Source organism: Salvelinus alpinus, chromosome 2 (assembly GCF_045679555.1).
Source record: "Salvelinus alpinus chromosome 2, SLU_Salpinus.1, whole genome shotgun sequence".
NCBI classification, from domain to species: Eukaryota; Metazoa; Chordata; class Actinopteri; order Salmoniformes; family Salmonidae; genus Salvelinus; species Salvelinus alpinus.
Window position 1 is genome coordinate 14,598,269 of NC_092087.1, and position 11,744 is coordinate 14,610,012.

An 11,744-nucleotide genomic window follows, 5' to 3' on the forward strand; every position below is an offset into this window, starting at 1 on the left:
ATTATCTATAGGCGATGTAAGGTTCTATTTCTACAGATTCTCTGTTATTCAGGAAGTAAAAACATATCACATCACATACAGCTCATCTGGACACAGCGTGCAGTCCAGTCATTCATGCAAAGCCATTTAAGAGGATGAAATCGGTTTTGGTTAGCACAAAAGCATGGGTGGGGGGGCAGAATGTTAGTTTCTCACAAATCCTCTTGGGTAAGTGTCAAGGTCCTGTCTGCAGTGCATCTCAGGTGACAGAAAGAGTATTAAAATGTTAAAATGGTGCCTAGGTCGCTCACATTGTCATTAGACACCCTGTTATCTTGAGTGGCAATGTTAACAAATATCCCAAACGCATGTTTTATGAGACCCACCTGCCAGACCAGTCACAGCTCCCCTCTCACCCACATGTGTGCACACACAGATTATCACATACAAAAACACACACATAGCACATGCGCACCCACACACACACACATGCCATGTGCGCGCCCACACACACACATGCCATGTGCGCGCCCATATGGCATGTGTGAGAAGCTCCCTACTGTTCCAGAGGAGTGATGGGAGGAGAACGAGGCCCCTCCCCTCTAAGAGAAGGAGAGACACAGGGGATCAGCCGGTCAGTGTGGGGCCCACTCAGTGAGTCAATGCCAGGTCGGCGACCACCCACGCTTCTCTCACCAGCAGCAGCTCAGAGAGAACACACAGAATGGAAGAGGACACAATGAAATTAGCTGAATGCAAAGGACCAACTGAAGAAGAAGATTTAACTACTTCTTAAACAATTTTTAATCTGAGGAAAGGCAAAGGGAAATCCGGGGACTTTTAAAATGTCTTCCTCCCGGTGTCAAGCCACAGGAGCATGTGGACATGATGTACATCTCCATGGAGACAGCCATAGCCCTGGCCTCTGTGCTGGGCAACGTGTTAGTGGTGCTGGTGGTCTGTACGAACCGGGCCCTGAGGGACACGTTCTGCTTCATCGTGTCTCTGGCGGTGGCCGACATCACTGTGGGAGTCCTGGTCATCCCCCTGGCTGTAGTGATCAGTCTGGGACTGAAGACTCAGTTTTACACCTGCCTCTTCTTCTCCTGCCTGCTCCTCATCATCACCCAGGGCTCCATCCTGTCCCTAATGGCCATTGCCATCGACCGCTACCTCCGGGTCAAGATTCCCATCAAGTGAGTCGAATAACACTGGCTGTATGCTATTTACTTTTCCCAGGTAGCGTTCTGAACAGTCTGAAAACAACTGCCAACTTTACCACACAGAGGGCTCTATTTTAACGAACCTAATGCAATGTTAAATCATAGTGCTGGCTGTAGTGCTGCTCCATGGCTAAATATGTGGTTGCTTTAAGTTGTGTATTTATAGTCTTTTATGTGTTGCGTTGTCATCAACTCTAATAAGAATGTTAGTCCGTTTTAGCCTAGTTTGTTAAATAGCACGAGGAAACATTTTCTAAATATGGTGAATTTGTTTGCAGACACATTGTTCTAAGTAATTGCATGGCTTCAATATGGAAATGCATTGTTAACATAGGCCTACTATAAAATGCATTATGTCTGAGACATGGACATGTCAAACGTTGTCACAATTATTTATAAAGCCCTTTTTACATCAGCAGATGTCACAAAGTGATTATAAAGAAGCCATAAACACCAATGAGTAAGCAATTATGGAATGCCGTTTGGGTATTTGCGTGTCAAAATAACACTATTTGACACGTGAAATAACACAATTATATTATAGAATGTTGTGTATGCTGAATTTGCACGTGCAAGCCAAGCGCCACAATTACGATCAGAAGCACTACAAGCACACGCCGGCCACGAACGATGTGTTTACAATCCCGCGTTAGTAAAGAGGCATATTTGTTCGACCGAATGGGAAAATGTCTGTGTGAGCATCTGAAATAAGATCAGGATCAAACGAGCAGGATTAAAAAATAGGCAAATATCTTTGATACAGATGTTAGAACTGTGAAGGATGGTTTTGTTCTCTTTTAACATAAATATATGCCTTATAGAAGTAGGACATGTTAATCACAAAACATAGCGTGACTGCAGAAAGGCTGTTGTTAATCTAGGGTGTCGACTGGGTAAACCACAAGGTTGAGACAAGATGGAAAAATGCTGAATAACAAGAAAACAGGAACTGAGGAATGTGTAGGGGAAATGCTGAATAACAAGAAAACAGGAACGGAGGAATGAGTAGAAACCAACAAATCAGCTCAATCTTCACAAGCACCATTCCGGACATTTCAATCCTGAGTGCTGTGACTGGACACCACCTATAGGCTAGCAAATTTAAAACCACGCTAAGCCTCTACTGTGACAGGCCAACTCTAAAGTTGGAACTAACTCTGGAACAGTATAAAAGAAGATGTCTGTACTATTTCAGTCAGTTCTCCGCTTTACCCTGCGTGGTGATACAGTGAACCCGTATATACGAAAATTGCATTTACCATTTATCACTTGTGTTAAATAAAGATAATTATAGTATAATCAGTGACTCTGAATCACATTATATCCTGATACCAGATTTGATTGACGCAACCTTTCACAGAACTTCGGCGGTAGATGGCTAACGTTAGCACTAATGCAACCTGCCTGAAAACAATGACCAGTAAAAACTGCAGTCATTTTCAATGTTCTTAGCAATGATTTAGGAATCCTTGGGCGTAAGTATTAGCTAGGTAGCCACTTGTTGTTCGCCTATTGACATTTAACTTCAGTTCATGAAAATAACTAGCTAGCCGCTACTTGGCCCTGTTGCCCATAGCTAACGTTATAAGCAGCCAGCTAGCTTCATCTGGCTGGTGAGGCTTGACCGGACCGGGTTATGTGTTGTGAAGCCAGCCACAATAATGATTAGCCACGCTAGTGGAATTTTCAGTTTGCCTTCAAAGTAAAGGTTTATCTTTGAAAGTGACGCAGAAAGTTACAATTGGTGGAATCATGCCATATTTAGACTAGATAATGTTTAACAAGGTTGGAATGTGGAGCAATGAAATGGTTTATCAGTCTACTCGGTGACACTAGGCAAGTTAAGAACAAATTCCTATTTACAATGACGGCCTACCAAAAGGCAAAAGGCTTCTTTTGGGGACGGGCTGGGATAAAAAAAAAAAAAAAGAAGGTCAACAAGTTTATTTGACACGTCAAATAATGTTATTTGTATTAACTGCCTTGATTTTGCTGGACCCCGGGAAGAGTAGCAGCTAATGGGATCCATAGTAAATATAAATGACACTTTTCTTTTGAAGGCTAACCGCAAATACCACTATTGTGGTTTATCCTTATTGTGGCTATCTTCACATAGATGGGTCCTATTTAATCAAATAAGAACTCTCTTATAAATTAGGGGTATTTTAGATGATGACACCTTGCTAGATAGTTAGCTAGCTAACTATAACTACTGAAACAGATTATGTCGTTTTGCTATGTTTTTGGGGAAGAACATTGTTTGCATCCATCAGCTATAGCTAGCTTCTTTTTTTACCAGCAGTGCCCAGAGCTTGGGGAAGGGCAGGTGCGCGAGGCAAAACTTTACCAGCGTCATAGCATAAGTATCTATTAATCGTTGTGACATATGAAATACAAGTGATAGTGTAATCAATGTGTAATAACTACATAAAAAATGTATGAACGTGTTAAATTATTATGTGACTAATATATGACTATTAGGTCCTGATTGGTGGGCTCCCGAGATGCACTACATACCCTGGTTCGATTCCAGGTTGTATCACAACCCGGCGTCCCAATCACAGCCGCACAATTGGCCCAGCGTTGTACGAGGTTGGGATTTGGTCTGAAGTTGGTACCAGTTTAAAAAAATGTTTTTAAGTAATGTAAGTATGGAGGTAGTTTTATGCCTACCCCTAAGCACAGACAAAATCCTAGAGGAAAACCTGGTTCAGTCTGCTTAGACACTGGGAGATTAATTCACCTTTCGGCAGGACAATAACCCAAAACACAAGGTCAAATCTACACTGGAGTCGCTTACCAAGAATACAGTGAAAGTTCCTGAGTAGCCAACTTACAGTTTTGACTTAAATCTAATTGAAAATCTATGGCAAGACCTGAAAATGGTTGTCTGGCAATGATCAACAACCAATTTGACAGATCTTGAAGAATGTAACAAATAATCAATGGGCAAATGTTGCACGATCTACAATGCTCTTTGCATTTTACCCAGAAAGACTCAGCTGTAATCGCTGACAAAGGTGCTCCTACAAGTATTAAGTCAGGGGTGTGAATACTTATGTGAATGAGATATTTCTGTATTTCATTTGCAATACATTTGCAAAAACTTTTCATATATGATTGTCTATAATGAGATGGATTTTGCTTTAGGGCAACAACTTGAGTATTTTACTGTATTCCTAGTGAAGAAAATGTTCTGTTAATTCTAATTACACGTTGATGACTTAAATTACACATTGATGACTTACATGCTAACTTTTATTTGTAATTTAAAAGCCCTGTTTGTGGTGTGAGGGATACCAAGGGAGTGTGCAGTAGCAATCTAAGTATAATTTCTCTCAGACTGCTGGGAAGCCATATATCTTCGCTTAGTTTAATAGAAATCAATAGGCTAGACATTGAAAGCTTTTAAGTAAATAAAAATGTTCCTGTCCGTCCCAAGGAGTGACTTTTAAGGCTGGTTCGTTGGGCATTTTTGGCAGAGTTCCTCGTGTGTCTCATTTATTTGTAGTGTCATGTGGACAGGGGAGTTGTGTAAGAGAGCAATATATGGTAACAGCAACTTACTATCAAAGGTTCCTTCATTTTGTTGTTTTATATTAAATTATCATCAATGTAAATATACTAAACAAAAATATAAACGCAACATGTAAAGCGTTGGTCCCATATTTCCTGAGGTGAAATAAAAGATCCCAGAAATGTTCCATATGCACAAAAAACATATTTTTCTCAAATTTGGTGCACAAATTTGTTTACATCCCTGTTAGTGAGCATTTCTCCTTTGCCAAGATAATCCATCCACCTAACAGGTGTGGCATATCAAGAAGCTGATTAAACAGCATGATCATTACACAGGTGCACCTTGTGCTGGGGACAATAAAAGGTGACTAAAATGTGCAGTTTTGTCACGCAACATATGTCTCATGTTTTGAGCGAACGTGCAATTTACATTCTGACTGCAGGAATGTCCACCAGAGGTGTTGCCAGATAATTGAATGTTAATTTCTCTACCATAAACTGCCTCCAACGTCGTTTTAGAGAATTTGGCAGTACCTCACAAAGCAGACCACGTGTAACCACGCCAGCACAGGACGTCCACATCCGGCTTCTTCACCTGCGGGATCATCTGAGACCAACCACCCGGACAGAGGATGAAACTGAGGAGTATTTCTGTTTGTAATAAAGGCCTTTTGTGGGGAAAAACTTGTTCTGATTGGCTGGGCCTGGCTCCCCAGTGGATGGACCTTTCTCCCAAGTGGGTGGGCCTATGCTCTCCCAGGCCCACCCATGGCTGTGCCCCTGCCCAGTCATGTGAAATCCATAGATTAGGGCCTAATTTATTTATTTCAATTGATTGATTTCCTTATATGAACTGTAACTCAGTAAAATCGTTGAAATTGTTGCATGTTGTGTTTATATTTTTGTTCAGTATAGATGCTTGGATTTACTTAACTCTCAGTATTTTGCATTCTAAAATCAATATGTGCCAAATTTGGTGACACTTTATAAATCGCCTTCATTAAAAATCTGAAAGCAATATAGCTTGCATTTTCTTATCTCTCAGTATTTTGCATTCTAAAATCGATTTGTGCCAAAATAAAAATAATCTATATATTGTATTATTATTTGTTGACATTTTATAAATCACATTCAAAGAATAAATTAATCCATTGTGCTTCTGTCACATAATAGGTTTGACAGCCTGTTAGCTTGAGTGGCACTGAAACAATACAATTTTTTAACCTTTATTTAACTAGGCAAGTCAGTTGAGAACAAATTCTTATTTAAAATGACAGCCTACCAAAAGGCAAAAGGCCTCGTGTGGGGATGGGGGCTGGGATTAAAAACACAAATAAATGAAATAAAAATATCGAACAAAACTTAATACATGCATAAATTAATGTAATCACTAATGCATTACACAGAGATGGTGTATCATTGGTATTCATAAAATCTCATACTTAGCTCCTTAGAACAGCATGTACTGTAAAAATGCATGCCTGATGCATCCAGCAAGGATCTTAAACAAATGGCTTATGGAAAGGTTTTCAGACATATTTGTCTGGAGATAATCAAAAGTCTAAGCTAAGCTTCACCTCCAGCTGTTTTGTATGTTCTATGTTTGTCAATGTACTGTATAATTTTTCAAACTGACTCTGATAATTCCTCTGGTCCTCTGCAGGTACAGCATTATCGTGACCCAGAACAGAGCATGGGTGGCAGTGTTCCTATGCTGGCTCCTCTCTGCCCTGACGGGGATGGTGCCCATGTTGGGCTGGCACAACGAGCACACACAGGGTAACCTGAGCATCACCAGCGATGACATAATAGTTTGCAAGTTCACCAAGGTCATGCGTATGGACTACATGGTCTACTTCAACTTCTTCGGCTGGGTGGTGGTTACTCTGACCATCATGATCGCGCTGTACGCTGAGATCTTCAGGGTGATCCGGAAGCAGCTTAACATGCGTGCCGAGGCCACTTGCGACACCAGCAAGTACTTGGACAAGGAGCTAAAGCTAGCCAAGTCCTTGGCGCTCATCGTCTTCTTATTCGCTCTGTGCTGGCTGCCGCTGCATGTCATGAACTGCATCCTCTTCTATTGCCCGGAGTGTGGGATGCCCAAGAGTGCCATGTATGTGGGAATCTTTATGACCCACATCAAGTCTGCCCTCAACCGGCTGGTCTATGCCTTCCGAATATAGCGGTTCCGTGCCACGCGCTGGTCCAGATCTTCCACTGCTGCATGCTGTGTAAACCCACAGAGAACAGCCCTTGCCCCAACCAGCCCAGCCCACCACCCCTGTTTGAGAAAACCCCAGTCCACCCGTACCCACGACCTGCCCTGTTGATATGCTTCTCCTGCGAAATGTTGTGTCAAAGAAGTAGTCGTAGTGCAATAATAAGGAGTCTTCTGCTTTGCAACCATCATCTGGGATGAAGGATACAGCATATGGACTGCAGTCTGTTTTGTGATGGCCCCCATTAGTGGACTAGACTCCAACGAAAAGCACTTCACTGAATTATGAGAATTAAGTTCATTAACATCTCGTTAACATTTGCAATAGGCACCTCCTGGGAAAGTCAATCCCGTAAACAGGAAGACTTTAAATGCCAGTACCAGCCCATTTCCGGGTCCATCTGTACATTGCCTTCAGTGATAACATATCAAAGAAAGGAGAGGGTAGAACGGTGGAATCTGCATTTCGCCACTTTCACAAATAACTGGTTCTTCAGGATTAGCTGAAGGACTTGTCGAACATGTAGGATGTGTTCTTGGGCAGAACGGGAAAAAAACAGGATGTTGTCGAGTTAGACAAACACGAAACGACTTAACATGTTCCGGAGCACATTGTTTACCAAGGCCTGGAAGACCGCGGGGGCGTTGGTGAGTGCAAACGGCATGACCAGGTATTCATAACGTCCACTGGCAGTGTTGAAGGCTGTCTTCCACTCATCCCCTTCACGTATCCAAACCAGGTGGTAGGTATTCTGACGGTCCAGCTTGGAAAAGATGGTAGCCCCCTGGAGAGGTTCGAAAGCTGAGTAGAGGAGTGGTAGGGAGTAACGATTCTTGATCGTTATGTCATTAAGGCCCCGGTAGTCAATGCACGGACACAGGGTCTTGTCCTTTTCCACAAAGAAAAACAGGGGATGCAGAAGAACGCATGCCTCCAGCAGCCTGAGAGTCCTCAATATACTCCTCCATGGCCTTGGTCTCCGGGCCGGATAGGGAATATAGCCGACCACGAGGCGGTATGGTGCCTGGAAGAAGGTCAATGGCACAATCATAGGGACAATGCGGGGGAAGAGAAGTAGCCCGTGCCTTGTTGAAGACCTCCAGGAGGTCATGGTACTCTGCGGGGACTGCAGAGAAATCCGAGGCTTGACTTAAGCCCTGAGGAGGCCGTCTCGGGGGAGGCTGTGCCGCTTTGAGGCAATGGGAACGGCAGAACAGACTCCAACCCAGGATTGAACTTGTGGTCCAGTCAATAACAGGGTTGTGTTTTTGGAGCCAAGACAATCCCAAAACAGGAACATGGGGGGACTCAATGTGTCACACCCTGATCTGTTTCACCTGTCCTCGTTATTGTCTCCACCCCCTCCAGGTGTCGCTTGTTTTCCCCCGTATATTTATCCCTGTGTTTCCTGTCTCTCTGTGCCAGTTTTTCTACCAGCGTTTTTTCCCCGTTTTCCTGCGTTGCCTTTTCCCCTTTTTCTAGTCCTCCCGGTTTTGACCCTTGCCTGTTCTGGACTCTGTACCCGTCTGCCTGACCATACTGCCTGCCCTGACCTCGAGCCTGCCTGCCACTCTGTAACTCCTGGACTCTGATCTGGTTATGATCTTTTGCCTGTCCACGACCATTCTCTTGCCTGCCCCTTGGGCAGGGTTGGGGTTAGAGAGAAAAGGAAAAAGCAGGAGCACGGTGTAACACGCTTCTTGACTTGACAAAACAAGACTAACTGGCACAGACAGACAGAAAACACAGGTATAAATACCCAGGGGATAATGGGGATGGGTTAGGGTTAGCGCCAGGCTGCCCTACATTATGCACTCCTGCCACCATCAATACACACACCAGCTTCCCTCGTAACGCGCATCAGCGATTCATTGCACTCACCTGGACTCAATCACTGTTTTATTACCTCCCCTATATCTGTCTGTTCCCCAGCTCTGCTCCCCAATTCTGCATTAATTGTTGTATGTCTTTGTCTTACACGGTTCTGACGCTGTTCCTGTCCCGTTCCATGTCTGTGTTACATTAAATGTTCAACTCTCTGTACCGGCTTCTCATCTCCAGCGTTGGTTCTTACAGAGGTGATAGAATAGCTGCCACAGAGGTTTTCATTATATTGAAAAAAGGCCTATAAATTGAACAGAAAAAAAGTTTTTTTTCTTAAATATGTTATGTATGAACAGAATAATTGGTGGCTGAATACATTTTGGTTTTTGGTATTCCTCCACACATAGTACACTCAAGTGTGTTTCTCCACACATACTACATTTAAGCGCATTTCTCCACATATACTACATTCAAGGGTATTTCTCCACACATACTACTTTCAATAGAAACATGACCGAGTTTGATCAATTTACAATAGAAACTAGTATTTAAATTGGCTTTAAAAAATAAAAAAAATGTAACCTTTATTTAACCAGGTAGGATAGTTGAGAACAAGTTCTCATTTACAACTGCGACCTGGCCAAGAATAAAGCAAAGCAGTTCGACACATACAACAACACAGAGTTACACATGGAATAAACAAACATACAGTCAATAATACAGTAGAAAAAAGTATATATACAGTGTGTGCAAATGAGGTAAGATAAGGGAGGTAAGGCAATAAATAGGCCATGGTAGCGAAGTAATTACAATATACCAATTAAACACTGGAAAGATTGGTGTGCAGAAGATGAATGTGCAAGTAGATATACTGGGGTGCAAAGGAGCAAGATAAATAAATAAATACAGTATGGGGAGGAGCTAGTTGGATGGGCTATTTACAGATTTTTTATTTTTTTATTTTACCTTTATTTAACTAGGCAAGTCAGTTAAGAACAAATTTGCTTTTTCAATGACGGCCTAGGAACAGTGGGTTAACTGCCTGTTCAGGGGCAGAACAACAGATGTGTACCTTGTCAGCTCGGGGATTCGAACTGCCAACGCTCTAACCACTAGGCTACGCTGCCGCCCCAGGGTAGATGCGCTATGTACAGGTGCAGTGATCTGTGAGCTGCTCTGACAGCTGGTGCTTAAAGCTAGTGAGGGAGATATGAGTCTCCAGCTTCAGTGATTTTTGCAGTTCGTTCCAGTCATTGGCAGCAGAGAACTGGAAGGAAAGGCAGCCAAAGGAGGAGTTGGCTTTGAGGGTGACTAGTGAGATATCCCTGCTGGAGCACGTGCTACGGGTGGGTGCTGCTATGGTGACCAGTGAGCTCTCTCTAGCAGAGACTTGAAGATGACCTGGAGCCCATGTGTTTGGCGACGAGTATGAAGCGAGGGTCAGCCAACGAGAGCGTACAGGTCGCAATGGTGGGTAGTATATGGGGCTTTAGTGACAAAACGGATGGCACTGTGATAGACTGCATCCAATTTGTTGAGTAGACTGTTGGAGGCTATTTTGTAAATGACATCGCCGAAGTCGAGGATCGGTTCAATGGTCAGTTTTACGAGGGTATGTTTTGCAGCATTAGTGAAAGATGCTTTGTTGCGAAATAGGAAGCCAACTCTAGATTTCATTTTGGATTGGAGATGCTCAATGTGAGTCTGGAAGGAGAGTTTACAGTCTAACCAGACACCTTGGTATTTGTAGTTGTCCACATATTCTAAGTCAGAACCGCCCAGAGCAGTGATGCTGGACGGGCGGGCAGGTGCAGGCAGCGATCGGTTGAAGAGCATGCATTTAGTTTTCCTTGCATTTAAGAGCAGTTGGAGGCCACGGAAGGAGACTTGTATGCCATTGAAGCTCGTCTGGAGGTTAGTTAACACAGTGTCCAAAGAAGGGCCCGAAGTATACAGAATGGTGTCATCTGCGTAGGGGTGGATCAGAGAATCACCAGCAGCAAGAGCAACATCATTGATGTATACAGAGAAGATTCAGCCCGAGAATTGAACCCTGTGGCACCCCCATAGAGACAGCCAGAGGCCCAGACAAAAGGCCCTCCGATTTGACACACTGAACTCTATCAGAGAAGTAGTTGGTGAACCATGCGAGGCAGTCATTTGAGAAGCCAAGGTTGTTTAGACTGCCGATAAGAATGTGGTGATTGACAGAGTCGAAAGCCTTGGCCAGGTCGATGAATACGGCTGCACAGTATTGTCTCTTATCGATGGACGTTATGATATCGTTTAGGACCTTGAGTGTGGCTGAGGTGCACCCATGACCAGCTCTGAAACCAGATTGCATAGCAGAGAAGGTACGGTGGGATTCGAAATGGTCGGTGATCTGTTTGTTAACTTGGTTTTCAAAGACCTTAGAAAGGCAGGGTAGGATAGATATAGGTCTGTAGCAGTTTGGGTCTAGAGTGTCTCCCCCTTTGAAGAGGGGGATGATCGCGGCAGCTTTCCAATCTTTGGGATTCTCAGATGATACGAAAGAGAGGTTGAACAGGCTAGTAATATGGGTTGCAACAATTTCGGCACATCATTTTAGAAAGAGAGGGTCCAGATTGTCTAGCCCAGCTGATTTGTATGGGTCCAGATTTTGCAGCTCTTTCAGAACATCAGCTATCTGAATTTGGGTGAAGGAGAAATGGGGGAGGCTTGGGCGAGTTGCTGTGGGGGGTGCCGGGCAGTTGACGGGGTTAAGGGTAGCCAGGTGGAAAGCATGGCCAGCCGTAGAAAAATGCTTATTGAAATTCTCAATTATAGTGGATTTATCAGTGGTGACAGTGTTTCCTAGCCTCAGTGCAGTGGGCAGCTGGGAGGAGGTGCTCTTATTCTCCGTGGACTTCAGTGTCCCAGAACTTTTTTGAGTTTGTGCTACAGAATGCAAATTTCTGTTTCAAAAAGCTAGCCTTAGCTTCCTAACTGCCTGTGT

The 11,744-nt window shown here is 43.5% G+C and overlaps 1 protein-coding gene across 1 annotated transcript; it reads left to right on the plus strand.

Annotated features, from left to right (window-relative positions):
- Positions 1-608: 608 nt before the first annotated feature.
- LOC139554563 (adenosine receptor A1-like) lies at positions 609-8,991 on the plus strand. The gene is made up of 2 exons (XM_071367461.1): positions 609-1,175; positions 6,385-8,991. Exons 1-2 carry the CDS (start codon positions 865-867, stop codon positions 6,905-6,907), a joined length of 834 nt encoding a protein of 277 aa, XP_071223562.1. The 5' UTR covers positions 609-864; the 3' UTR covers positions 6,908-8,991.
- Positions 8,992-11,744: the final 2,753 nt, after the last annotated feature.